The 27,294-nt window shown below is 41.2% G+C and overlaps 1 protein-coding gene and 1 long non-coding RNA gene across 3 annotated transcripts in view; one reads left to right on the top strand and one right to left on the bottom strand.

Moving 5' to 3' along the window:
• COMMD10 (COMM domain containing 10) overlaps positions 1 to 2,922 on the bottom strand; it is a 769,929-nt gene extending 767,007 nt beyond the window's left edge. Inside the window, exon 1 of one of the 2 annotated variants that reach the window (XM_069226680.1) lies at positions 2,805 to 2,922. In XM_069226680.1, coding sequence (XP_069082781.1) covers positions 2,805 to 2,836 — 32 coding nt within the window. In that variant the 5' untranslated portion in view covers positions 2,837 to 2,922. The remainder of the gene's footprint in view (positions 1 to 2,804) is intronic. The other variant, XM_069226671.1, reaches the window with a different exon arrangement.
• A 432-nt stretch (positions 2,923 to 3,354) lies between these two features.
• LOC138286412 (uncharacterized) overlaps positions 3,355 to 27,294 on the top strand; it is a 91,422-nt gene continuing 67,482 nt past the window's right edge. Inside the window, exon 1 of the long non-coding RNA XR_011201989.1 lies at positions 3,355 to 3,672. This is a non-coding gene — a long non-coding RNA (uncharacterized lncRNA). The remainder of the gene's footprint in view (positions 3,673 to 27,294) is intronic.

Genomic DNA, 27,294 nt, shown 5'->3' with positions numbered 1-27,294 from the left:
TGGCATCATTGTCAGGGAGTAGGGTTCATAAATGTTTAAAAGTTCATGTTTAGAAACTTTAGCTTCAAATATAAATTTAATGATGTCATCGAATGTACTAATTTGAAACACTTTTGCATGTTAAAGAAACATTTGGTTTTACATTTGAAAGACTTTATCATGCTCTTACACTTTGTTTGTTGCATAATTTACATCCCAAATATTTTGAAGATTCTACTTGTGCTTTGACACTTTGGGATAAGCCAGACCACTGGCTTGGCTTTTGTTGAAATGCAGAGCTACTTTAAGACATGGGCAGAGAAGGCAATTGTCTAGTGCCCAGCCTTCCAAGTTGCTCGGCCTCTGCGTCCCCAGCAAGCACCACAAATGGACCACTGCACCACCAGAGTTTGCCACGGTGGGTGTTGGTTGTTCAACATCTTGACTGTGCCTCTTCTGTTCATGACCTCTCTGCTGAGACAACTCTCCACATAGGGAATACTTTCTGATAATCATGGCTGGCCAATCTTATCTGATTTTAGGAATTGACCCACCTTGTTAATCTTTTCCTTATTTGTCCAGTTATCAGCAACAACCATTTGCATCCATAAGGCGGATCTCTACTGATCTCAATTGCATTATGCTCTTTAATTATTGTAGAGACGGTTTAGTGTCACTGTTGCGATAAATCTGTCCCTCTCCGGCGTATATGCTTTCCCAGAGTTCCTCGTGGATGGATTTTCTACATTTTCTAGGCTACAGCAAGCAACAAATGCCATAAAGCCCCTATATACAGCTCTGAAGGTGCATTTGTGACTGGCTTTTATCTGGGTTTCGGTTGCTCCAGCTATGACATATACTGCGGACTGCCACTGCAGGATTACAACTCTGTTGTCAGACCCTGTTCAGAGGGCCATGAGGAAGGCGGGAGCTACTTAGCCTCTGCCAAGGGGGATGCGGTTGTTTATCACCGATTTCCCAGAGTCAAGGACAATCAACTGTTCCCGCACTCGATTCTCAGGGTAATGAGGGCAAGCAGTCACACGCTTTACAGGGAGGCAGCTCAGCACTCAATCAACCACCAGAAACAATAAAGCTAGTCTCCAGCTCAGTGCTTATCTATGCAAGAACAAAAGTACTTTAACCACACAGTTGTAAAAAATACTACAGCTAATTCTCTTGTAGGTGCTAGACCCACCGTACTCAGTCTCTGCCCCCCCTCTCATGGCATTCTCCGTGGTTCTAAGTTCTTCCATGAACAGTAGTGAGGAATAGCATGACTCAGGCTCCGGTGCAGTGATTTGGCACCCACAGTTCAAATGTGCATTGTCTTGCTGGAACTCTCCTGGCTTAGGCCACTGCACACACTGTTAGATTAGCGTGATGCTGAGTTAAAAAAAAAAGGCAGGGCACCAGATATATACATAGTTGGGCGCTCAGGGCAAGGGAACACAGTCGGTACCATGCACGGAACATACCTGTCTCAACAAAATGTCTTTGCTGCCATTGAAATGTCAGAGTAGATAATAATGCATTGCCATCATACTGGTTTATCTGGCAGACGCCCCACTAACTGCTTCAAGTTGTTACAGAATTAAACCCAACTGATTTTGTCATCCTGGAGAAAATAAAAGGCTGCGTTGACCCTGGCGGGATGTGCTCCTTAGATTTGCAAAGTACAGATAGGCATGTGCTTCTTGGGGAAAATCTACTGAGCAATCTTTCAGAAAAATAGCCCAAAGCTCTGTGTGCAATGTTTCATTTTATATGAGCATTAACTCCCTTTAGCAAAATTAGTGGGCACCCCACACGATAATCCCTATTGATGCTCTCATTTAATATAGCATGTCACACCTACAGAGCATTACCGTCTACTCTGAGATATCAGAGAGAACATTTTCCAGAGTTTTTCTTGTTGCCTGACATCATGACCATGGGCAATGGTATACCGTGTGCTGTAAAACATTGTGGTGCATTGTTTTCCACATCACTGGAATGAAGCCCATGGAGAGCTCATGGACTTTTTTTTTTATTGTTTTATGTGCTCTTTTTCTACTCCTCTTTATTTTTTTTTAGGTTTGACATCTAATAGAGGATGAGCAAGATGTTTCTGTTCAACTTGTCTTGACTAGCAGAAGGTGAGCAAGTCACTTACCTTAATGCTTTAAAAAAACTTTGCATTAGTTTTGAAATGTTTACAAACATAATCAAAATTCAGCTGTTGCTTCAATAAACATTAGGTACTGTCTTAGGCAGGGGATGATATCCTTGACGCTGTGCTCAGGGGTATCCATGTACTATTGAACAAGGACACAATGCACCAACTGAATGTAACATGCCTAGAGGTAATCACATACAGAACCAAGTGAATAAATACGGTTATTATAAATAAAATAGTAAATAAATGCACTGATAAAGTGAAAATATGGCCTTCGCCTCGGATGTCACCGTAAATGTGTCATATTGTCCTGAATTGTTGTCCCACTGCCCTGAATGTTTACATTTCTGCCAAGAATTTTTCTCCATCAAAGGTAGTCACCCTATGTTTCTGACTAGCTCGCACAAGCACTGAACAGTGTGCAAGCACAGTGCATTTCTGTGATGGCTTTGGGGCAAGAATAATGCAAAAACGATTAATTCATAAGCGCATCCCCTTATTTAGAACCAGCAATGGGATGGTAAACTTCATTGCCTAGCCCTCAGGACATCGCTATGTGAATGGTGATGTGCTTAGTATATTAATATATACGTCTAATTAACAGCTCTACGCAGTGCTTGGAAAAACGAGGCGTGTAAACGCTTTACTGACTGATAACGTCCCCTACCTGGGGCTCTCTGGAATTATAACCGCAGCCATGATCAGCTTCCACTGGGCGCCGCCAAGTTGTAGTTTGATGTTCAAGTGTCACGTGACAAAAGTCAGCTGACTGCAGTCTAGGCGAAGGAATCGAAGCGTTGCCCTAGTGAAGTGCGTGCGAGCGACGCACTCAGCACAATATTAAGTAACATATTTGTAAAGTGAGAAACTGTCCGACTGCGATGTATTTTGTGAAATAAATGCATATTTAAACACGCTATCTTTTTATCTATTTAAATCAGCAATTAGCGGAATCAGTTCATAAATAACACCATTTTATGATAATGTAAGCGTTTTAAACATAAAACGACATATTAATGTTTGCGGTTATTATGCACCGCAGACTGCCATTAAGTTCACTTTTGTACTGTTGTAACATTATTTTATTTTTATATTTACATTTAGCACCATATGTGGCAATAGTAACAAGATGGCTGCTCACTTATCAATAGCTGTCTGACGGTACACGTGGCTTCTTGCGCCCATCACGTGACTACTAGTGTCCCTCCACATACCGGTGAGACCGTAGAGTACGGTGTTGTTAGGCTTTGAGAACTTCCCACGAGAGACTCACATTCCGTAGATAAATAGTGACATCAGGTCACCATTAATACCTCCATGGCAAGAGAACATTAAGCTTGTTTATACGTGATATGGCTCTTCTGGCTATTTCGTTCCTGTCCACTTACGAGGATACTGTTATACATGTCGTTGAAAATCCGTCGGGTGTGCAGTATGGAAATACATTGTAGTATGGTAATTTAGAGATGTAAGGGTTTTGATATATTCATTAGTGCTTCTTTTATTGGTGACCAGATTTTGAGAAGAAAAACCGGGTAAGTGCTAGTGATTTCAGTAAAAATAACATTTATATAATAACATGCATGAGTGAAATATAGGTCTAACTAAAAGCTGCATTTTAAACGGCAATTTACTTTCTAAATTTTGCTTGACCTGCACTTGCTTCACTTGCTCGATTTATTTTCTCTAATTAATTCCAAACTGCTTTACCTCAGCAGAAATGTTTCTCTCCTGACCTGCATGGCCTTTTCATGGCGCAAGCTTCCTAAGCTAACCAAAAAAGTTATATATTTCTATTCTTTCTAACTGATTAACAACCTTCATTGGAATCTCAAAACTTGCTAGACTAATCTTAAACTTACTTCTAGCATGAACATGTGTGAGAGTGGAGGTGTTTTCATGCACATATGCTTAAAACTTACATGAGTGGTCTTTCAGAAACCAAGACGAATAGGAAAATCTTGTGTTGTTTCAAATTATTAAAAGTCTCATCAAAATGTATTTTGTGTTTAGAATTCTCTTTGTTTAACCTTGCCATCTTGACGGAAACTGTTCCTGTCCCACCATGTTAACGCCAGTTCATTGGTCGATTGTACAACTAATCTGAAACATTTGCTGTAATTTCATTTCATTGTATTTTATTAGAAAAGTGTCCCAGGGAAAGAACAGATTGTTTTGGCTTGCATGTGAGTGAGCAAGACTTAGAGACACTCAGACTCTCTTGACTCTCAGACAGATTTTCTCTCTTCTTTAGACTATTCTCTAGCAGAGCCTGATACCGTTTTCTTTATGAGTACAGATAACTTTACTAGATAGACTGATTCTCTGCTGCTTGTTCCTTTTTGCTTTTACATTGTTTAATACTCTCTGATAAAATGACTTATTTCAGTTGAACATTGTGTACTGTTTTGCGAGGAAGCTCTTAAAAATTACTTGATTTTAATTGTGTTGATTGACTTAGAATTATAGAATAGGGATCAGATTATGGGATCCGCTTTATGCTATGTTCTGTAATTTATGCTTGACTAATAAAGACAGATTTAAAAACTTATAAATAAAACTTTAAATTCTAATTATATCTCCCATTATTGACTCATGAGATTTCTTTACGTTTTTGAGAAATTCTTATTGATGTTTGAATTGCAGTTTTCCCTTCCCTCGCTTGTCTCCAAGATGCCCTATTGGGTATCTCAGAATTACGGTGTGTTTATAATTTTATGATTCTCTGCACGCCCAGAGGCCAGACATAAAAGTAGGACTAAAAACCTTTAGCCTTACTTCTATGTCTGGCCTGTCCTCATTTTTGCGTAGCCTTGTAAATTTTGTGTGTGTGTGTGTGTGATCAGACAGCAACGCGGTTCGATGAAAGGCGCCGCGCTCAACGAGTACCGGTGCTACAGCTCTGGGTGAACCAGCCCAAAAGTAAATGTTGCATAAAAAATTTAGCCGTGCACTCCACCAGGGTGAAAATAATTCTTGAATTTTATTTGAAACAAAAAAGAACAGAACAATTTGTATCCAATGCTCACAATGATGATTTCGGATAGTTGTTATTTAGGAGTTTAGCCGATCAGAGATTTCACTGTCACAGTTCATGTAAGCTGCTTAAGTTATGTATTCATAAATGAACATAAAGTTCCTCATCATTATTCATCCCTAAAGGGGCCTTAGTTTTCATTCGAATTATGAACTTCGATTCTAATTGTCTTAACTTTCTAACTCGGTCCCCTCCTCTTTCATGATCTGGGATGTGATCTATGCCATAATATCTCAGTGTCCTCCAATCATTCGATGTATGTGTCTGTAAATGTCTGGCTGTCGCATATGTATAATCCTTATGGGTAATAGCTCTAATATGTTCAAGGATTCTTTTTTTAAGTGCACAAATTGTGCTTCCTATATACTTTAGACCACAATGACATTCTATTATGTAAATTACATATTTCGTTTCACATGTAATTTTATGTTTTATAGACCATTCCTGCCCATTTGGTAAATTGATTTTTTTCTTTTTTTCATTGATTGCCCTATTTTGCATGCTTTACAGGAATTACATTTAATGAAGCCCTTGTTCTCTACCTCAAGCCAATTACTATCTTTTTCTAACACAAGATGACTTTTAACCAATATATCCTTAATACTGGGTGCCTTTTTGTATGAGAACAAGGGTTTCGAACCTATTATGGGTCCCAAATCCGAATCCTTGCCTATTATTCCCCAATGTTTGCACAGAATATTTTTAATTAATGTGCTTTCCTTGGTGTATTGCATAATCATTCGCACTTTTTCTTCAGATTCTCCTTTTCTTTTGTTAAATAAAAATTCCTCACGTTTTTTAGATTGAATAATACTCATATTACTCTTAAGGATCTTCTCATTATATCCTCGAGTTTTAAATCTCTCATATGTTTCATCCAATTTTGTTAGTAGATCTCTATCATGAGAACAATTTCTCTTCATTCTAATAAATTCCCCAAAGGGGATACTATTTACTAGATGTTTGGGATGAAAGCTTTTACCATGTAGTACACTATTACAAGCGGTCTCCTTCCGGTACACCGTAGTTTCAATCTTGTTATTCTCAACGTAGATAGTAATGTCTAAGAAATTTATAGATGTTTTACTAGTTTCATAAGTGAATTTTAGACCAACTTCATTGTTATTCAGAATATTGAAATACTGCATAAATTCACCTTTTGATCCATTCCAAATTATAAAAAGGTCATTTATGAAACGAACCCATAGTAATGCTTTCTCAGCAAATTCCTCATTTTGTTTGTTCCATGCTATTTCCCTTTCCCACCAACCCATCACTAGGTTGGCATAATTCGGAGAAAAGGAGATGCCCATGGCTGTACCGCATAATTGATGGTATATCTCATGGTTAAATATAAAAATATTATTCTTTAAACACATCTCGATCATATCAAGTAGCATTTTTGAATGTTCCAATTCTGAGATATTACGCTGATTCAAAAAATATTCACAAGCATTTAAACCAGTTGTATGATTGATGGAAGTATAAAGTGAGATCACATCAATTGTCACCAAGAGATAACTTTCATGCCAATCTAGATCTAATAATATTTTCAAAAGATCTCCAGAGTCCTTAATGTAAGAGCTAAGTGTCTTAACAATTGGAGCTAAATAAACATCTACATAATTAGAGACTCTTTCAAATAATGAATCGCATGCCGATACTATCGGCCTGCCAGGTGGCACTGTCAAAGATTTGTGAATTTTCGGCAAAAAGTATATTGTGGGTATTGTTGGATTCTCCTTTTTCAAATACATATATTCTTCCCGATCAAGTAGCAATTGTTGATGCCAGCTGCCTAATTTTATATGTAACATATTAGTCATATTCTTTATAGGATTTTTCATCAATTTCTTGTATTCAGCTGGATTCTTCAATTGTCTATAAGCTTCCCTCATATAATCAGATGTATTTAAAATAACAATATTGCCTCCTTTGTCTGCTGGTTTTATTATAATTTTGTTATTAGCCTTCAAATTTTTCAATGCCAGCCGCTCTTTCTTAGTCACATTTTCTATTTTATTCAATGAACTTTTGTTTTGAAGGCGTTCCAAATCTTCTAAGACTAATTCCAAATATAAGTCAATTTTATTGCCTGGTGAAAGTATAGGACAAAACTTAAGATTTTTCTTTTAAGCCAGATGGTTTATGACATTTAGTATTTATATCTAAGTGCTGTAATACTTCCATTTCCGTGTAATCCTCATCTTGTAAGTTATTTGTCAAATCAAATAGAGTTTTAAGATCTATTACTTGATCAATTTTAAGTGGGGGTTCCTCCAATTCCTTAGTAGTGCTGTCTTCAGGAGCAGGTGGTAATTTCTTCCTTTGTTGTGTGTGGAATTTTAGTAATTTTAGTTTCCTAATGAATTTGTAAATATCAATACGAGTGTCCACCAAGTTATGATGAATTTCAGGGCAGAAAGATAAACCTTTGTTTAATGTTTGTAACTCAAGATACGTTAGTTCATAGTTCGAAAGATTGACTACTAGATTCGGGAGTTTTGTTATTTTCTCAAACTTCTGAGAGAGTATTGTCTTTTGCCTGTTTCTTTTGGCTCTTCTTGTTTGTCTTTTACTGATCTTGCCAGATTTTGTTTGTTTCCATACCCCCGTCCTCTGATTCTGCCTCTTCCTCTTAATAACTTTTGATCCAGGTAAAGTACCTGCATTTCCTCTAAAAAAGTGGTATTACTGGTATCTGTGCCCTCTCCTTCACTGAGTTCTACTTCGGATTCAGTCGAGGTTTCCTCTCCACTGTAGTTTGATTGTCCTCTAGTGACCCTTGATTCTTGTTTCAATTTATCAAATCTTTTCGCAAATGTATATACTCTCCCAAACTTATAATCCTTTTTATCTCTTAAAAATTTACTCTTTTTTCTCTGCTGGATTTCATCTTCATAATTATTCAAGCGAGTTTCCATAGCTTGTCGCAAGGTGGTTATTGATGTTTGAATTGCAGTTTTCCCTTCCCTCGCTTGTCTCCAAGATCCCCTATTGGGTATCTCAGAATTACGGTGTGTTTATAATTTTATGATTCTCTGCACGCCCAGAGGCCAGACATAAAAGTAGGACTAAAAACCTTTAGCCTTACTTCTATGTCTGGCCTGTCCTCATTTTTGCGTAGCCTTGTAAATTTTGTGTGTGTGTGTATGTATGTGTATATATATATATATATATATATATATATATATATACACACACACATACACATTTAAGAACCCCCCCCACACTGTCTCCCCTCTGCTGCAGCATACTTGCAGCCAACCTCCTCTTGCGCTGCCTGACCCTGAAACGGAAAAGCTACTTAACAAGAGTTTGTCTTTTAATTCTCCTTTACATGATGACTTGACCTTTGTCTCAAAAAGCAGGACATGTATTTAAAATTAAGTAAAGAGTTGGGACAGTTCTCTGAAACTCGGGACTGTCCGGAGAAATTCAGGATGTCTGGTCACCCTATATTCTTTTATACTTTCCCTTCTACGTTCTTGTGTATGTTTGACTGGGGTTTTGGATTCTCAGAATGTTGGAAAGGTTTTTGAGCCGGTGGCTTAACCATTTGTCAGCCGACTTTAGGACCTGAAGGACAGATTGTTTGTGAGTCTGATATTTCTGAAGATAATACACTTCACAAGAATACTTTACTTTGATTCAGCATCTTTCTTGTGCACATAGTGACCCCTATGTGCGCTGAGGTACCATGAGCAGGGCTTTAAGTGATTAGTCCCGGTAGTAATTGGATGCAGACATTGAAATGAATCCCTGTTGGCTCCTATATTCATTACCTTAAGTTTAATGCCAAAACACTGATCAATTTCGGAATGGTAAATGTAAAAACGTTAAGGTGATCAATGTCAGGGATGTAGTTCCTGTTTATACTTCACATGTTTCACATGTTTTACTTCATATTGCATTCTCAAACATTGTTAACTATTTCTAGGGTGTTGTGCGCCTGTATTTTTTGTGTGTGGCCTATTATTCTAGTATAGTTCGTGCTTTGAAATCTTTCGCCTTCAGGTATTTATTTATAACAGTGTTTTGCTTTCCTTATCTTATGACCGAGCTGACAAAACTTCTCTGGAATGCACTTCTTAGTTTAAAGAAGACATTTATTATTATTACTTCACCACAAGGTTCCTGAGAGACGAGATTAGTAGGCTGCAAGCACACGTTTAAAAGTAGTCACAGCAATGAAAGCAAAATATATCAAAGTACTTCTCAATTGCAATGTACCCATCAAATACATGTGATTATATTATAGCATAACTTCAAAGCAAAGAATAAAAGTCAAAATTTCATCATCGTAGGGCCTATCACTCCGCTTCATCTTTCTTATGCCTGCAAGTTGATGACTCCTGTTCAACTGCAAGAAAGAGATTTTCCACCCAAACGGGAGGTCAGGCAGCTGACGTCCGCTCCTGACTGATGTTCTGGAAAATTCCCCTCGCTGCTGCCCAGGGACACCGTAAAAAGCCTGCTAACCGGCCCCTTCCTCTCAGAGTTGGGAAATAAACAAGCCATTGGAGATTGGCCAGATCTCCCAAACCTCTCCTCTTCCCAAGGCTGAGTAGAAAAGAAAACACAAAATAAACGCTCTCTTATCACGTTAGGGTTCTTGTGAATTCAATATGAAAAACACAGCTTGGTCAACCATGTGGAAAAACACAGCTCATCTGCAATGTCTCAACTGCAATGTGGAACTCCACGTTAAAGCCAATAGGCAGCTAACCTAAATACCAAATGTAATGTCTAATGGCACGTTAAAGCCAATAGGCAGCTAAACTGAATATAGAATATAATGTCTGATGCCATGTTAAAGCCAATAGGCAGCTAAACTGAATACAACATGTAATGTGCTACTGGTGAACATTGAACAACTAATATGTGCAGTGGTGAAACACAAAGTCATTGGTCAAACACAATTAATGGCATAACAAACAGGCCACTGAATGCAGTGCAAGTTTCTCACATTGCCTGTCAGTGGGCTATAAAGGTGTTCAGAATCGGTTCAAAGTGGGCATGATCTTGCTCATGAATTTTTAATTTAAGAAAAACAGTGCCCCTACTTTTTTGTAAAAAGACAACGGCCCTAGGACTGTTAATTCTTACAGTTGGGATGCATCAGCTGAAGTGTAAGGCAGAGAGTCTCCTGTGCTGTGGAATCCAGAGAGGGCAGACAGCTAAGCAAGCCTCCTTGCCAGGGTGCCTTCTTGCCTAAAAGATATGTAAATGTGTGCAATTTGTTAATCTGCAAATGTAAAGGGTGCTTAGAAGCCAGTATTGGCTTTAATTAATGGAATTACTTCAAGCTTCCTCGTGGCACACCTTTATTCTTTTTTAGTTGTATTGTAAGGGAGTTACCAGCTGAGCTGTGAAGTGTGTGCTTTCAAAGGGCAGTTAAAAAAATGCAATACATACTGTCTGGGTATTACTAAAATCTGTATTTTGGAGGCACTTTTTTATCATAAACCTTTCCGCACATTTGGTAGCAGCCTATCTTATGCTGTGTGTTTTGCAAGTTTAAAATAATGACTTACATATTCTCAGTGATTTCTGTCACAGACCGGGACCTCGCAGCACTAAACAGAAAAAGGTCACAATTTTCAACTGCACCGCCCAGGATTCAATTCTGTGGCTCTCTAGTTACTGAAACAGACCTCTGCAGTGCATTAACTAATTGAGTTTTCATAATGCACAATTTATTTTTCATTTAAGCTCTGCATTATAAGTGGTTATCTGAAGGTGAAAGACTGAAAAAAGTTACAGAATATTTAGTTATTTTTAGCCACACCCTTGACCCTGTCCTCGCGCTCTTTTACCTTGCCCCCATTGCAGTCAGAATCACAGTTCCCATACTTGTTTTTAATGCACATCAACAGCTGTTCAGGATACATGGTTAAGTATTTTAGTTGCAATTATGATTCTGTGAAATGTGTGTGAAGAAGGTACATCGATGACCAAAATATTGACAAGGCGAAAGTTAAAGATAATGCAGTGCTTACCGGTGAGTGGGTGTGTTGTGTGTTTGGGGGTGGTGAAGTGAAGGAGATGCAAGGGAGTGTTTTTCAGGAGAGAGTGAAAAGAGGATGCTGAAAGGGAAAGAATCGGGTGTGAGATATGCATATGGATGAGACATGGAGAGAAAAAGGTCATACATGTTTAACATAGAGTGAACATAATGGGAGTGAGTGAGACACTGAATACCACTCACCCTTCCACAGACTGTAAACAGCTGACAAACATTGACAAAGCCATTAGCCCTGGCTGGTTTTAGATGTATATCTGGGATTGTTTTATATATCTGGTGCAATAATAGAAATCTCAGAAGTAAATCAAAAAGCTGGTCAGTGGCACACTGAGAGAATCACAGAAATTTAGTTTACATGTTTAAGCACGCCTCTAAATATGCCACATCTCTTTTTAGAGACCACCCCACATGCACACAGTTTTTTCATCCCACCTAAAGCCCTGACCGTGAGAAATCCCTTGGTGGAAAGCTTGACACAATGGTTCATTTTAAACACGGTTACCAACTAGCACAGTGGTTCCCAACCTTTTGACTTCTGTGGACCCCCACTTTATCAATACTGGACCCCAGTGACCTCCACTGAATCATTATTTGAATCCAGGGACCCCCCACAGAGTCATTACTGAAAGCTGGGGGCCTAATCTGTTAAAATTATTAAATTTTCTAAGCAGCCGCAGACCCCCAGGGGTCCCCAGTCCACAGGTTGGGAACCACTGACTAGCACATTGGCATGTGAACACATGTGACTTAGTTTTAATTTTATTATAGTAATTGTCATCATGTAAGCTAGGTATGTTTTTTCAAATGAAGCAAAAAAGGCTACAGCTAACAGAATGTATCAGGTTCTCAAATAAGCCAGAACTGAATACTTTATCTTCTTGTCATAGAGGCATTTGTTAATTTAAAAACTACCTTAGAAAGCAAATGCGTGTATCTCAGGGACTCCTATAGAAATGCTTGGGGATGTGCTGCATTTTAAAGTCCATTGTTCCTGTAATACAGTGCAAACCTGATATTGCATTAAGACCCCTTTATGGATGGGTGATGGGGATAACCTAACTATTTCCAAGCAAATCTTTCATGGTCATGCTGGACTTGACGGACATCTACTTCCATATTGCCATCACAGCAAACACCAGAAATACATCTGTTTTTTTGTCCTAAAGAAGCACTGTCAGGTTTACCATTTAGGATCAGATATTACCCTTTAGGATCAAGACTGCCCCAAGAAGTTTTGCAAAAACAATGGCTCCTTTGGTGGCACATTTACATTTGCAAGTCTGAAATATATTTCTGTACCTGGACGATTGGCTTCTCAATGCTGAATCAAAGGAGGATATTAAGGGAGGATGGAATGTGATAAAGAACTGTTTACAACATTATGATCTATTGATCTATCCGAAGAAAGGCAGTTTGGATCCTTCCAAGGACAGCGTATTTATCTGAGCCCATTTCAGAACAGACATTAGCATGGCATTTCTGCCAGAGGAAAGAGCAGCATGGTTAAAAGTGACCCTAATATCAGCAAGATTGTGGCTGAAGGTACAGCGACACAAAATGCTTTTCGTGTATCCCTATAACAGTGAGCAAAACTTTAAATGATGATACCTATGGAAAATTGGAGACCTTCAATGGAGTGGGACAAGGAGATTCCACTGACAAATCTTATCCGAGGATAACTGCAGTGGTGGCTAAACCTGGAATCCTTGAGCAAAAGTTTTTTTCTTACAGTCCCCTCAGAGATGGTAATTACAGTGGAAGCCAGCTCTTGAGTAAGAAGTATCAGGGAAGAGGGTCAGCAGTGAAAAGACTGAGGTCATCAAGTGCATTAATAGCTGATTTATTACAGGTATTTTCTGTGAATTCTGAGACTCATCCCTGATTTTTAATGGGTTAAACGGAACTACAAGTTCCAGCATGCAATGAATAAAACCTGGACTGAACAAGCTGTTTTTTTTTCATCACAAACCTTTATTCGGCTACAAGCCATAAAAGGATAATACAGTATATAACATCATAAAAAAAATCTATAAATATAAAATCAATTAAATAGATATCAGATAAAACACCTAAAATCAATATACAATTTCCAATTGTAAACCATTGTATATCATTAAGTTTCAGTACTATCAAGCAATTTATTTAACATTCAATCAGGCCTATCATTCTAGATTTCCTACTTACATCTTTTATCATTTTCTACTCCTCAGATAGTACTCCACTAAAAGAAGGATGGGATGCATTGGCCTGAGATAAAAACACAAAATTATTTAAATCGAACAGGTATCACTATAGAATATATTACACTATGATTTCGATCTAATATTCATAGTAAGTGTCCAAATCAGTACTACTATCAAAGAGGACTCGTTGACCATTTACTACAATTCTAGGATTGACCGTGTGGATTTAATATATCTGTATTATATTAAAGGCTCAGGCCCTCCCTGTCCCTAATATATGATGTTGCTAACAGAAAACGGCTTATTCCAAACACAATAAAAGGTGTGGTACTAGACCTCATGAATCGTATTACTTCAATATAATTTCTAACTCCTAAATTTATGCAGATAGGTCGGATCCATTTTTTTCCTAGGCTTCTCATAAGCTTTGCAAAATAATAAGACATGGACGTCTGTTTCAGAAGTAACCATATTACATAGTTCACGTCACAAATGTTCTTGTTCTGGGGCCCTCATTTGATGGCAAATGCCTTGATCTGAAGGATTCCATATCGGAATTTCATATACAATAATTGTGTCTACCTTGGCTGGATTATATCCAGCCATTCCTCGGATCTTGGTTCTGGTTTAATGTCCAGAAATTGGGAGGTCAGCCTGCCTTGTCCCTTGCTCCGAAGAAGGTTATTCAAAAGATATTCCCAAAAGGCTTGCTTTAGGCGGGTCTTCGATTGTATCGTAAGAGTATGGGGTTCTTCCCAAAAAGATTTGAGACCAAGATTGTAAAGCCAGGACCTTATGTGATGGAGCCAAGGCAGGGAGATTAGTTTATCGAGGTCCCTAATCTCGATTAATGCTTGCCTATAATGGATTAAATCTTGCATTGACCAAAGTCTACACCAGTAGAGCAGTGGCCTCAGAACTGCTAGATGGCCTATTTGCCTAATATTTAGGTCATGAAAAAGAGGGACCGTTGGAGAGGATGCTGGCAATCCTAATATTCCCTTCGCAAAGCTATTTTCATGAGATGTTGATGATGTTAGATTTGCTATTCCCCAAAGTTCGGCACCATGTAATGCAGCGGTCTGGGCTTTATATCTGTATACCTCAAGGACCGGAGAGACTGTTTCGGTTCTTGATTTTTTTTATAATTACTACTTATCGCCATGGAATTATTGATCAAAGAAGTTACTGCTTTATTAACATGCGGCATCCAAGATAACTTGGCATCCGACACTATCCCCAGGTAGTTGAAATTTTTAACTCGCTCCAGTTCCTGCCCATTGATCGAGATACTTCTTTTGAGTGATCTATGGGGTTTAACAATCAAATATTTTGTCTTATTTGTGTTGATTTCTAACCCCTTCAATGTGCAGTATTTACTGAATTTCCCCAAAAGGGTCTGTAATCCCATAGGTGTTTGGGATAATGGAATGGTATCATCTGCAAAAAGAAGAGCAGGAACGGAGTCTCCATTTAACCTTGGGGAATCGTGGTCGCTCTGCTTGAGATAGTCGATCAAGTTATTAATATAAAGGGTTGGGGCTAGTACACAGCCCTGCCTTACTCCCCTCTTGATAGGGATTGAATCTGTCAGCTCTCCGTTTGGGCCCCAACGTACTTTTGCGTAGGTATTCTCGTGCAGCCTCTCTACCTGGCACAAGAGGTCCCCTGGCATGCCCTGTTTCCCCAATGATGCCCATAGGGTATCTCCTGGAACCAAATCGAAGGCTGCACGTAAATCCACAAATGCAATGTAGAGATGGCCCCTCTTCAGTTTTGTGTATATCCACATTATACATAATAATCTAAAGGCCTGATCTATTGTACTAGTCTTTGGTCTAAAGCCTGCCTGATATACTGTTAGGATGTTATTTTCCTCCATCCAGTCAGCTATTCTATTCAGCAGCTGTCTTGCATATATTTCTTGCATTACATCAATCAAACTGATTTGCCTATAGTTCCCCGGGTCCTGTCTAGATCCTTTTTTATAGACTGGGATTATTTCCCCTCCTTTCCATGTCTCGGGGACTGGTTCTCCCCTTGCTATGGCATTACTTACTAGATTAATATAGGGGGCCCATACGTCTATGCTTTGTTTAAACAGGTCCCCTGGAATTTTATCCAACCCCGGGGCTTTACCTATCTTAATCGCTTTTATAGCTATCTCTGTTTCTTTCAAGCTAAACTGTAAGTCTGATAGTTTGCCCCAGGAAGATGGTTCTCTGTGCAAGAGAGGATGTGGATCGTGGTCGGCAGAATCTGAGTAGAGCTTCAGAAAATGATTGTCCCATACACTAGGATCTATACAATGTTCAGTATTGAACGTCTCTGTTTTACTACCATGTGCGACTATCTTCCAAAAAGATACAACATCTTTACATTTAGCTGCCTCGAGAAGGTCATGCCATTTTTGATCTTCCCAATTTTTCTGCGCTTTAAGCAGGATTCTTTTATAATTGACCCTTGCCTGCTGCACTACTGTCAGGTTTTCCTGCTTTAAGGCCTCTATCAGCAGCACTTTCCCCTCTCTACATTGCATCTGTTTAGTAAGTTAGGGCCTCAGGCCGTTGCTCAATGTTTGATGAATATCTATAATAGGGATATCACTAGAATTTTTATACATATGGGGTTCCAATAGTTCTGAGAATGTGTTGTAAATATTCGTCTTGGCCCCTATATTACCCAATATTGATGGCCACTTTACAGACCTACGATTGTTACTAATTAAAGGTCGATATCCTCTCCCAAGTGGTTATGCTATGCATAATATAATCCAATTTTGAGCCTGCCCTACCTCTTTGGAAAGTTTCCAACTTAGCGCCACATTGCCCCCCCACTCTACCATTGCAAGCCCTCAATCCATGCTTTAATGTAAAATTCATGAGTTGCAGGGCAGCGACTGTACCGGGGACTGTCTCTTCAGTAGACAAGAGTGGGATCGCTCTTGCCACATCTTCATCTTCTGCTAGATGTTCAAGACCAATTATAGGTTCATAGTTACAATTGAAATCTCCCCCTATTAATATAGTTCCTCCTGGTGAGACTTTCTTTAGCAGGTCATCTAAAATTTCTATTTCGTGTGACTCCTGGTTTGATCTCCTAGGCCTTATATAAACATTTTGTATAGATGAGATATCTTGTTTTTAAGTCTTAGTTCCAACCACAAAATGTCAGCAGACCATGTGTCATGTTTGTTTGTTTCAACATTGAGGGAGATATTCACCCAAATAACCAACCACCCAGATGGCCTCCCTCTTGCTGCTGGGGTGGCGCTAATAAAAAAGGTTTTATAGCCCAATTTATAAGGGGGTTCTATTGGCCAAGTCTCTTGAAAGAGGCAGACGTGGAATTGTTCAATATGGTCATGCCAATCAGGGTCTGTAAGCTTAGTTTGTAGGCCTGCTATATTCCAAGAGACCATAGTAACAGAGTCCCTATCAGTTGGGGTAATAACCTTAGTCACAGGGCTCTGGGATTTTATCAATTTGTCATTCCCAAGTACTTGCCCCTTTCTGCTCCCCACCCTTACGGGTTGTTGAATGTTCCCTTCCTGGGTTCCATCTGCTGTTTTTGAGTGGACCATGGGAACATGAGAGCTCTGGAAATGTGCCTATTTTATGTATGCCTACTGCAGCAGTGGCACACCATTGTAGTGAAATATGTGTTTTTGACCACTGACTTTGTGTTGCACCACTTTGCGCCTGGATTAGTTGTCCAGTGTTCACCAGTTCCAGACTACATTTTGGATTCAGTTTAGCTGCCTATTGACTTTATCGTAGTGTTAGACACTGCCATGTTAAATGTGTTCCACATTGTAAACTGTGCTTGTTTTCATGCTCTTTCTCACTGAAGAGCTAGGACATATTATGGGGGAGTTAGTCAGTCAGCATGATAAGGACAGCAGGGAACGGCTTAGGCTTGGGAGAGACACTTTGGGAAACTGGCCAGTTCCAGCCTGTTTCTTTCAACTCTGACCTAAATTAGCCAGCATGTTTGAATTGCTAAATTAGAGTTTTTTCCAGAAAGCTCCTTCTGGTTCCTTAAGATATAAAAGACCCAGTGCGACAGCGAGAGAGAGAGAGTGGCCTCAATCAGGATTCTTGACGTCGGATGCCTGATATCTGTCCCGTGAGGGTGGTCATCTCTTTCTCTTTTGCAGCCGAAAGGGGTCATCATCTTGCTGGCATGAGAAAAATGAAGAGCTTGGCAGGCCCTATGGTGATGAATTTTTACTTCATTATTTGCTTTGCATAATATAATATAACTACTTATATTTGCTGTGTACATTGCAGTTGAGAATCATTTTGGTATGTTTTCCTTTCATTGCTGTGACCATTTTTAAACGTGTGCTTTCAACATGCTAACTTCCTTTTTAGGAACTTCATGGTGAAATAATAATAAATGTCTTCTTTGAACTAAGAGGTGCATTCCAGAGATTTGTGTCATCTCGGGCATTAGTGAAAGCAAAACAACCATACACAGGCTTCCCTCTGCTGTTTTCATATTGCACATCCAGGAACCATCCTAAAACTGATAGGTCTGCCTTATTTCTATTCATATATGTTTTTGCTGCTTTTTCTTTTAATACATGTAGATTGATATATTTGGATGATAAAGAAGGTAACTCACATAAAGGCGCTGAAATGTATAACATACACTTACAGGCTCATATGCAGTCAGACAATAATGCACATGTAGACAAGAAATGGATCTTGGATACAAATGTGGGTGTATACGAGGCTGGGACACAGTAGCGTAAGGGTTCTAATGCCCTGTTGGCTACAAAATGTCTCCCTCCTTTCTTGAATGAAAGAAAAAAACAAAGCAAACAGGAAACAGTGATGTGCAAGAGAGGAAAAATAGATATTTAAATGATAGGTCAGATCTCCTCATTCAGCCATCCAACTCTTCTAATGATGCCAGACAGTTGTTTATTGGGTGCAACAGTGGCCTGTGTGCTGTAACTGTCTGTGCTCCCTTTGCAGGTGTTTCGGCTTCTGGGACCATCGCCAGTGGCTTTGTTGCTTGAGGGACTGTGTTAGCATCATCATCAACTTTAGTGAGATGCTTCTCTGGCACCCATGATGCGGTACTTGAAGTGTAATGCAATTTGAGTGATAGACCATTGGTCCGATGCCACTGAGATCATTGTCCCCTTGACTTGCATCCTGGTGTCTCTTGAAACAGGGTGTTAGTCTTTCTGTCATGACAGGAAGCGCATTAACAGTGCCCTCCGTCTTCCCTGCTGCTGAAGAAGTAGGCTGTCGTCATGCTGTCCATCGTGCGCACAATATTCTGCTTCACTTTGCACTAGAACCACTTATATGGTTGCCTCATCTCTCTTCTTTTTTTTATTTATAATAAGCTCCCAGTGAGCCAGGCTTATGAGGAGATTGACAAGGCACGGAGCTGGCTTGTGAGATGCCTGCAGCGGATTGTGGAGCCTCTGGTGAGAGCAGTACTGTGGTGAAGTCAGTGGCCAGGGTGACTTGTGTGGCACCTGCTGCCATTCCTATGTCGGCCAGCAGGGAAGCGAGCAAGTGTAGTGAGTAGAATCTTACAGGCTGGACCTCACTGGGGTGTAGAGGCTTGGGAGATACTGCTGCCCCTGTAGATTTTGCAGTGCTTGGTTAAAGCCTCCCAGAAAAATAACTGCTTAAAGACACAACGCTAGCACTGGAATGTTTTGCCAAAAGATCCTTCAGATATCACCAGACCCTGCACAGGAACTTGGCAGGATCTGTTTATTGAACCCTTAATTGAGCCCAAATGTAACATACATTGAACTTGTAAGAAATTAGATCATTATTTTGGATGGGTGACTACGCACCTCAAAGAACAATCACAACCCTTGTCAGGGTGAACTCTCAACATCACAAAATTAACCTTAGCTCAACCTCCAGTAGCTATGGCACAGAGCAGACAGGCTTAACTTAGGCCAAGTTGAAACATATTTATGCAGTACCAAAACAGTGATAAAGTTAAAATGCAAAACAATTTAAAAAAAACTGAATTAGAAAAAGAGTATTGTTTAATGAACAAAATGACACTAAAATGTCAAAAATCCTATAAGGGGCACCAGAGATATTTTCAAAGTTTTAACTAGAAATGGTGCCAAAATGCATTAAATGCCACCCATGGTCATCTGGTTGCACTTGAACCTAAGTGTGATTTAAGGCCGACCGCAATGGAGCGCGGTGAGATACAGGTTCTACCCAAACTGAGTTTTTACCTTCTGACTCCTCTGAAATAAAAGCCAAAAATCCTCAGTGGGGCAAAGCATCAGGCCGTGGCGAAGAACAGCTCCACAAGGTCAGGTAGCTGCCAGGTTCTGAAAAAGGCCTTGGCTTTTAATGGGAAAGTTCTGAGCTAGAGAAATTCTAATTTTACACCCAAGGAAGGTCCCTCGCCGGCCAGATACATATAGGGCCTTCACCAAGGAAGATTTCTACTTTACTTTTTTGAAGTGCGGATTCCTTCAGCAGAGCAAGGCTGCAAGCTGTAGCCGAACAGGACTTCACAAGGCTGCATACAATTTCCACGATGTTCTGCTGAAACGGATTTGCTGGTGCTGAAAACCTCAGTGTGGGACAACCTGAATCTTTGGCCAAGTGGCAACGCACCTAGATTGGATTGACTTGGCACATTTCTCTCTGTCGTCCAGAGGTCTTTGAAGCCAAAACATTTCTAAGTCTCAGGTTTTTCTGGATGTTGACATGGGACTCTTGACACAGCAAAGGGTACCAGGACCCCAGGAACAGCACTTGGAGGTTAAAACTCATTCCAACTGAAGCCATCATCAGGTTCTAGGGCAGGCTGAGTTGGAACTGGTCAGCTAGGGTTCCTAAGGAAAATGGGATTGATACAAACTTTTTGTAGCCCTGTACCTTAACAGGAGGTCAGCTAACTGATCCTTGAAGTCCACTTCTTTGTCCTAGGTACAGTTGGAAGCAGGACCAGCCAGGTTTCCTGTTAGGTTTCAACACAGGTCCAGTGGTATTCTGAAGAAGGTATGCCAGGTTGCCATATTTATACCTGGCACTAGCTTGCAGGAGAGACTCCTGTCCCCTTCCTGATCAGTATGGAAAAAAGTTCCAGCGGTACCCATTGAACAAGCCTACTCCTCACCTCTGTACCTAAATCCAGCATGGCAGAACCCTTCTCCGTCTGTGCAGAGGCTGTGCACCCATCCAGAGGTTGGTCCTGATAATAAGCAGCCCCTTCATCCTTGATCGCTCTAAACCACTTCTGGTGCAGCTCTCCTCCCACTGATATTGGTGCCTGCATGACTTGATGGACAAAGGAGGTGACTGGTCCAAGTGTTAGCTACATCTACATGTGGCAGTGGAGTCCTCGTTTGACATAATCAAGGTTAGGCCTAGCTTACAGGCCATCCTGTCAAGTAAAAAACAATACCTTCCCACACCAAGGCTCTCATCTCAGCTATGGTAGCAAGTTCACACCTCATCAAGAGGGATATTTAGCTCCTGGGTGACAGTCGGAGCTGCGCATCTAAAGGATTTAGGCAAGGGAAAGGTAACTTTCTCAAAATACTTTTTCTTTAGTAGTTATTATAATGTTAATGTACCATTAAATTGAATTTTTAGTAACTATTAAAAAAGAGTCTTTGGTTTATATTTCTAGTTGTTCCGTGACTGAAATTAGAATTATTTAATGTAATAATGGAATCCAGTGCTTTCCTATGATGACGCCACCCTTGCTACAGTGAAGTAGCTTTTAAGGATTTTTCATTGTAAGGACATGTGTAACATGAACTTTATACATGTTCTTCTTTTGTTCTTTACACATGGTGCACCCTGCCCTAGGGTGTATAAGCCTTTCATAGGGGGAGACATTAATATTTAAAAGAAATGTTTTTATCTGTCAAAAGGGTTTATTTTAGCAGGTCTATTTGCAGTTTTAAAACCGCCACAGCTGGTCTACTGTGGTAGACTTGAAGCCATGTTTCACATTATCACTGAAGTGGTGATGAAATAGGTGCTGCATTTCATTAGTGACGTTTAACCTACGGGCCCTGGGTACACTTTGTACCATGTACTTGGTACCACAACATTAGCCCGCACAGTATTTAGCTTTGTGAATTCATTTTACAATTGGGGCATAAGGGTTTCCTGACCTCATTCAAAATGATACCCAACTATTCTAGCCACAAATCAGTCAGGCGGCCTCAGGGTACACTATGTGCATAGTTGCTTTCAAGGCAATAGTTGGTCTGACCTCAGACTATATGATCGAGGTAACCAACCTATTAGTAAATATGTACCTAAAAAAAGATATTAAGACTAAACATTATGAGTAAAGAGGTATAGTATGATTTTGACCAATGTGTTGCCATAACACTAATTGGAAATTACACTACTGCAATGTAGGGCTCGCAGCCAACTGCTCCACAAACAAAGAGGCTACTGAATCCTAGTAATACCGCCCCACATATAGTAAGTGCCTGCTAAAAATTGAATTGGAACCTTCCCAGATTGGCCTGTAAATTGAAGGATGTTGACTAGACAGAATACATAGGTCAAAACATTATATGCTGTTCCCAGGTGTTTTTTCTTTCACTAATGACCGAGCTGACAAAAATCTCTGGAATGCACTTCTCAGTTCAAAGAAGAGATTTATTATTATTTCACAACGAGGTTCCTAAAAAAGGAGATTAGTAGGTTGAAAGCACACATTCAAAAATAGTCACAGCAATGAAATGAAAATATACCCAAATGATTCTCAACTGCAATGTACACAGCAAATATATGTAGTTATTATTATGCAAAGCAAAGAATGAAGTAAAAATTCATCACCGTAGGGCCTGCCAAGCTCTTCATCTTTATCATGCCAGCAAGAAGATGATCCCGTTCAACTGTGAGAAAGAGATCTCCATCCTCACGGGACAGATATGTCAGGCATTCGATGTCTAATCCTGACCGAGGTCTTGGAAATTTCACTGCTACTTAGCAGGGCCACCTTTTTATATCTTAAAGAACCGAAAGGGCTTTCTGGAAAAAAAAACCTCCCATAAAAAAGAAATATTCAAACATGCTGGCTAATGTAGGTCAGAGTTGAAAGGAACGCATTAAGAATTGGCCAACATCCCAAGACATTTCTCCCAAGGCCAAACCGTTCCCTGCTTGCACAGAAAACAGAAGTCTGGTACATTCTTATTGTGCTGACTGACTAACTGTCTGGTGATAATATGTCCTAGCTCTTCGGTGAGAAAGAATACGAAAAACAAGCACAGTTTACAATGTGGAAAAACACAGATGCATTTAGCAAGGTCTCAACTGCAATGTCTAACGCTACAATAAAGTCAATAGGCAGCTAAACTGAATACAAAATGTAATCTGCAATTGGTGAACTCAAGACAGCTAATCCAGGTGCAAAGTAGCGCAACACAAAGTTAGTGGTCAAAAACACATATTTCACTACACCAAGAAACCTGGGCCATTGATACGGTACCAAAGGATGGATATGCAATATATTTTGAAGAGGCAATGAAATGTAAAAAGGGAAGATCGGTGCGTGTTCTAGCAACCTAAGGACTGAATGTTGTAGTCAAGACATTTCTGCCCATTAGCCCCACTGTTATCCATACCGGACTAGAAGTTGATGTTGTAGTAATGGGGACAATCAATATATACATTGTGCTACAGAAATCTATTGAAAGTGATGCAAAAGTGAGACTACGGGAGGATGAAGTTGTTCATGCACACAGAAACACAGCACGCAGCAGCCATATTGTGTGGGTGTGTGAGAACTTTTCACCTCACAATCAAGGCATGCTGGAAAGGGAGACCATTTGAAAGCAAAGGTCATGGGGAATACCAGAGCTAGACATGACACAAGGTGGTTTATCTATCGTTGGACACCAGTTCATTAGCATGATGGCTGCAGTTAGTGTAAGACTCTAAATGCTTGGACAATGTCTGATGCACCGGCTAGATATACCATTAGGTTAAGTAATAGGACTAGTATCATTGATTATGTTCTGTTAAATATGGAAGCCTGGTTGCTAATGTACAACATGCTAATCGATTAAAGGATTGAAAGTAACCATGATCCACTAATAACATATTTACTTTTCCTCAATCTTCTGCATAGTGATCTACCGTTGGCCAACAATTCCTTTCAGCTGCCCCTTTAACAAACGAGGAGCTTTTAAATGGAAGCCTGAGAATTATGCAACACTGGCCAAAGAATAGACTGGCTGATTGAAAAATATGTCGAGGAGCTGAATTCAGCCAGTTTCACTCAAGGATGTGTGCTTTTAGAGGCCTTTGGGCGGCTAGTGAAGAAAGTGAGCCTGAAATGAAGCAGGGAATACATTGAGCCCTAATAGCACGATGTACCAGACATAATAGGGAATGTAGGAAAGTCCTCTTTTTGGATGGTCACCCCCACACGTTTTGCTCTGGATGGTGTTGGGTTTAACTCTGAAAGTACACTGGAGCCTGCTAACCAGGCCACAGTGCCAGTGCTCACTCCTTAAATTGTTAAATGTGAAATGGCATCCTTTATTGGCAAGTACCTTAACCCCCTTATAAGTCTCTAGTTTATGATACCAGTGGTACCCAGGGCATGGGTGTTAAAGAGGTCACCAGGGCCTGAAGCACTGTTTGTGCTACCCTGAGTGACCTAAGTAAACTACTGACAGCACGCCTGCCATTGCAGACTGCAAGAGCATTGCAAACTGCTTAAACTCGGCTGTGCCCTCACCAAGGGTGGGACAGTCCAAGCACTATCTTTAATATATGTCAGTCACCCCTAAGGAAGGCTTCCTAAGCCCAGAAGGCAGGGTGCATTATATTAAAGGTGTGGCCATATAAGTGCAATCTTATATGTCCCTATAGTGGCCTTTTCCATTGAAGGCTACTATAAGTGAATGACAGTCCAGAGGATAACATGGGTTGGCACACAGGCAAACCCGAGGTCGCCAGCTCCATTATGGTACTGCTGAAATGGGTCATGTTTGTTACCAAACAATGTGCCTTCTCACCCCAACATGAATCTTGTGTCGAGGCCGATGTGGCATGGACCCAGTGACCAACCTTACAGTATGCCCCCAAGTTGGCCCAGTTTTCCAGTGCTCTGGCTGTGAGCTCACTACTGCTGCTGCCAAGACAGGACTCTGACCCCCTGTGCAGAACTGTGAATACTCCCAGGAGTCTGGACAGTGGCCTAGACAGGAAGGAGGTCACACCTCCCTCCCAGGAAGGCTAGTAAAGTGGCACATCAGGGCGGTGAGACTCATAGGGCACACCACCTCTGATATGCAAGCTGTCCCCAAGTGGAGGACAAAGCCATCCCTGTGCCCCAGGCACATTTGCACCCAGGCAGGCAGGAAAATTAGTTAGGAGGCGTACACCCCAGAAGGCTAGCCACATCTCTAGGGTGGGAAGCCTGGTCTGTGCAGCTGAGGAAGACTTCTTTCATCTTGAAAAATGGAAAAATAGAGGGTTCTAGGTAGAAAAGGTGCCACAACCCATCGGATGTGGTCATTTCAGGGGCAGATTAGAAGCTGGAGCTAGTAACCTATTTGCTACTTGCACCCACACCCTTAACTCCCATAAATCTAGGATTTAAGAGGCTTCCCTGGCACTGGAACCTCAGATCTTTAACTACTAGTGAAGAAAAGACAAGAAGAGACCTGCATCAACAACAACAGGAACCTGCACTAACAAAAAGCATAATACTGTGACAACCTTCCTGGAACTGCTCGACTGCGGCTCGTCCTGGACCAAAGAATTCCCCCAGCAAGAGGAAACCCTTTGTGTTCCAAAGACAAGACCAGACTCCATTGGACTAGTTGCATTAGTCCCCTGCCCACTGCAGGGAAAAAAGGACCCTACTGTATCCAAAGAAACACACGCCATCAGGCCCTCCGAAGGATCACTCAAAAGCAGGTGGTCAGTGCATTGTGGAAAGTGTGTAGGAAGCTTGCCTGGTGTGTGGTGAGCACCTATGGAGTTATCACCTCATACCAGGTCCAGGTATCCCCTATTAGTGATGTGTAGGCAGTGTCTAGGAAGCCAGGGCTCTCTGGAGGTAGCTGTGGATGAGCAGCCAAGACTTATCTAGGAGACATGCAAAGCTTATGCAACACCACTAAAGTCATACATCACTTACACACATGAAAGAACCACACAGTGTTACAAAAATAAAGGTACTTTATTATGGGAACACAATTACTAAATTACTGCATAGCAATACTCCACCATGAGGTCAGTAAACACACTAATATATACGCATTAGAAGTCAGTGATTAGCATAGAAAGCAATAGCAAATAGTAAAACAATAGAAAATATTGAAGACCGTAGGGGGAGACCAAACCATATACTAAGTAAGTGGAATGCGAGAGGCAATCCCCGCCAAAGACATAAAGTCTGTAGAGGGGAGCTGGAGGATCTAGGAACTCCAAAAGGTAAGTACAAGAGTGCCCCCCCAGGGCCCCTGAGAGAAAAAGTAAGTACCTGTTTTTCCAAAACCCACAGGTAAATTTTGGAAAAGGACTGTGCAAGACCCAAGCAAGACTGGAAGAAACCTTGACAGAAGAGGACCTGCAAAAGAAGGGGACCAAGTCCAGTTCGAGTTGGAGTGTCTGGTTGGTGCAGGAGCCACTACCCACCCTTCTGGAGATGCAGGACCAGGTCGACAGTGTAGACAAAGAATCAGCTGTGCAGCACTGGAGCACGAGAGGAGTTCCAGAAGTGATGCAGGTGATGTCCCACGGCGGAAGAAAAGTTGCAGTCAGACAGTGGTGTTGGAAAACCACCAACAAGCCTTGGCAAAGGCAAAAGTCGCAGATGAAGAATTGCAGAGCTGCCGGGGATCAGCAAGGTCCAGGGGGACTCAACCCAAGGAGGGGAGTCGGAAGACGAGGAGGCAGCCCCCACAGGCAACTCACAGGCAGAAGGCACAGGAGTCTCAGTAAGACCCACTCAGCACACCTGGAGAGGAGTCCCACGTCGCTGGAGCAGCAGGCAGCAGACTGTGTTTCACAGGGAAGTGTACTGGAGGCTGGGGCTACACAGAGCCTGAAGATCCCTTGGAAGAGGAACAAACAAGTCTTGGTAGCTGCAAGAGTCACTGTGCACAGGGATACTGTCCTGCAAGGGCTCACCGTCTCCCAAGTTGGACAGCTGGTAGAAAGGACGGAGGGGACCACTTCAGACCACCACCTGTGTTGCAGGTTCCACGCAGTTTTGTAGAAGAGAAGATCCACACAGCCAGATGTTGTTGCAGTTTGGGCCTGCGGATGCAGGGGAGTGAATCCTTCACTCCAAGGGAGAATCCTTCATGCTTCTTCTGCAGGCTGAAGACTCGTCGCCTTCAGAGGATGCACAGCCAGGGAAATGTTGCAGTTGCTGGATGGAGCCAAAGAAACAATGTTGCAGAGCGGAGTCCTTGCAGGAGTTGCAGATTGTCAGTTCCTGGAGGGTCCAGTTGCAGTCCCGGAGGCCAGAAGATGAAGTAAACGATGCAGAGGAGTCCTGCTGGAATCTTGCATGTCAAATCTGAAGACCCACCCGGGAGAGAGACCCTAAATAGCCCAGGAAGGGGGATTGGTCACCTAGCAGGGTGACCACCTAAAATGAGGGGGCTGTGACGTCACCTGCCTGACCTGCCCACTCAGATGCTCCAGGGGCCTCTGCCCATCCTAGATTGCAAGATGGCAGAATCAAGTGGCCATCTGGAGGAGCGCTGGGCACCACTCCTGGGGTGGTGATGGACATGGGAGTGGTCACTCCCTTTTCCATTGTCCAGTTTCACGCCAGAGCAGGGACCAGGGGTCCCTGGACTGGTGCAAACTGGTTTATTCAAGGAGGGCACCAAATGTGCACTTCAAAGCATACTGATGGCTTGGGGAGGCTACCCCTCCCAAGCCAAGAAACACCT

This window comes from Pleurodeles waltl, chromosome 1_1 (genome assembly GCF_031143425.1).
Source record: "Pleurodeles waltl isolate 20211129_DDA chromosome 1_1, aPleWal1.hap1.20221129, whole genome shotgun sequence".
NCBI classification, from domain to species: Eukaryota; Metazoa; Chordata; class Amphibia; order Caudata; family Salamandridae; genus Pleurodeles; species Pleurodeles waltl.
Note: the sequence above shows the minus strand (reverse complement) of the source record. Positions and strands in the feature narration are given on the sequence as shown.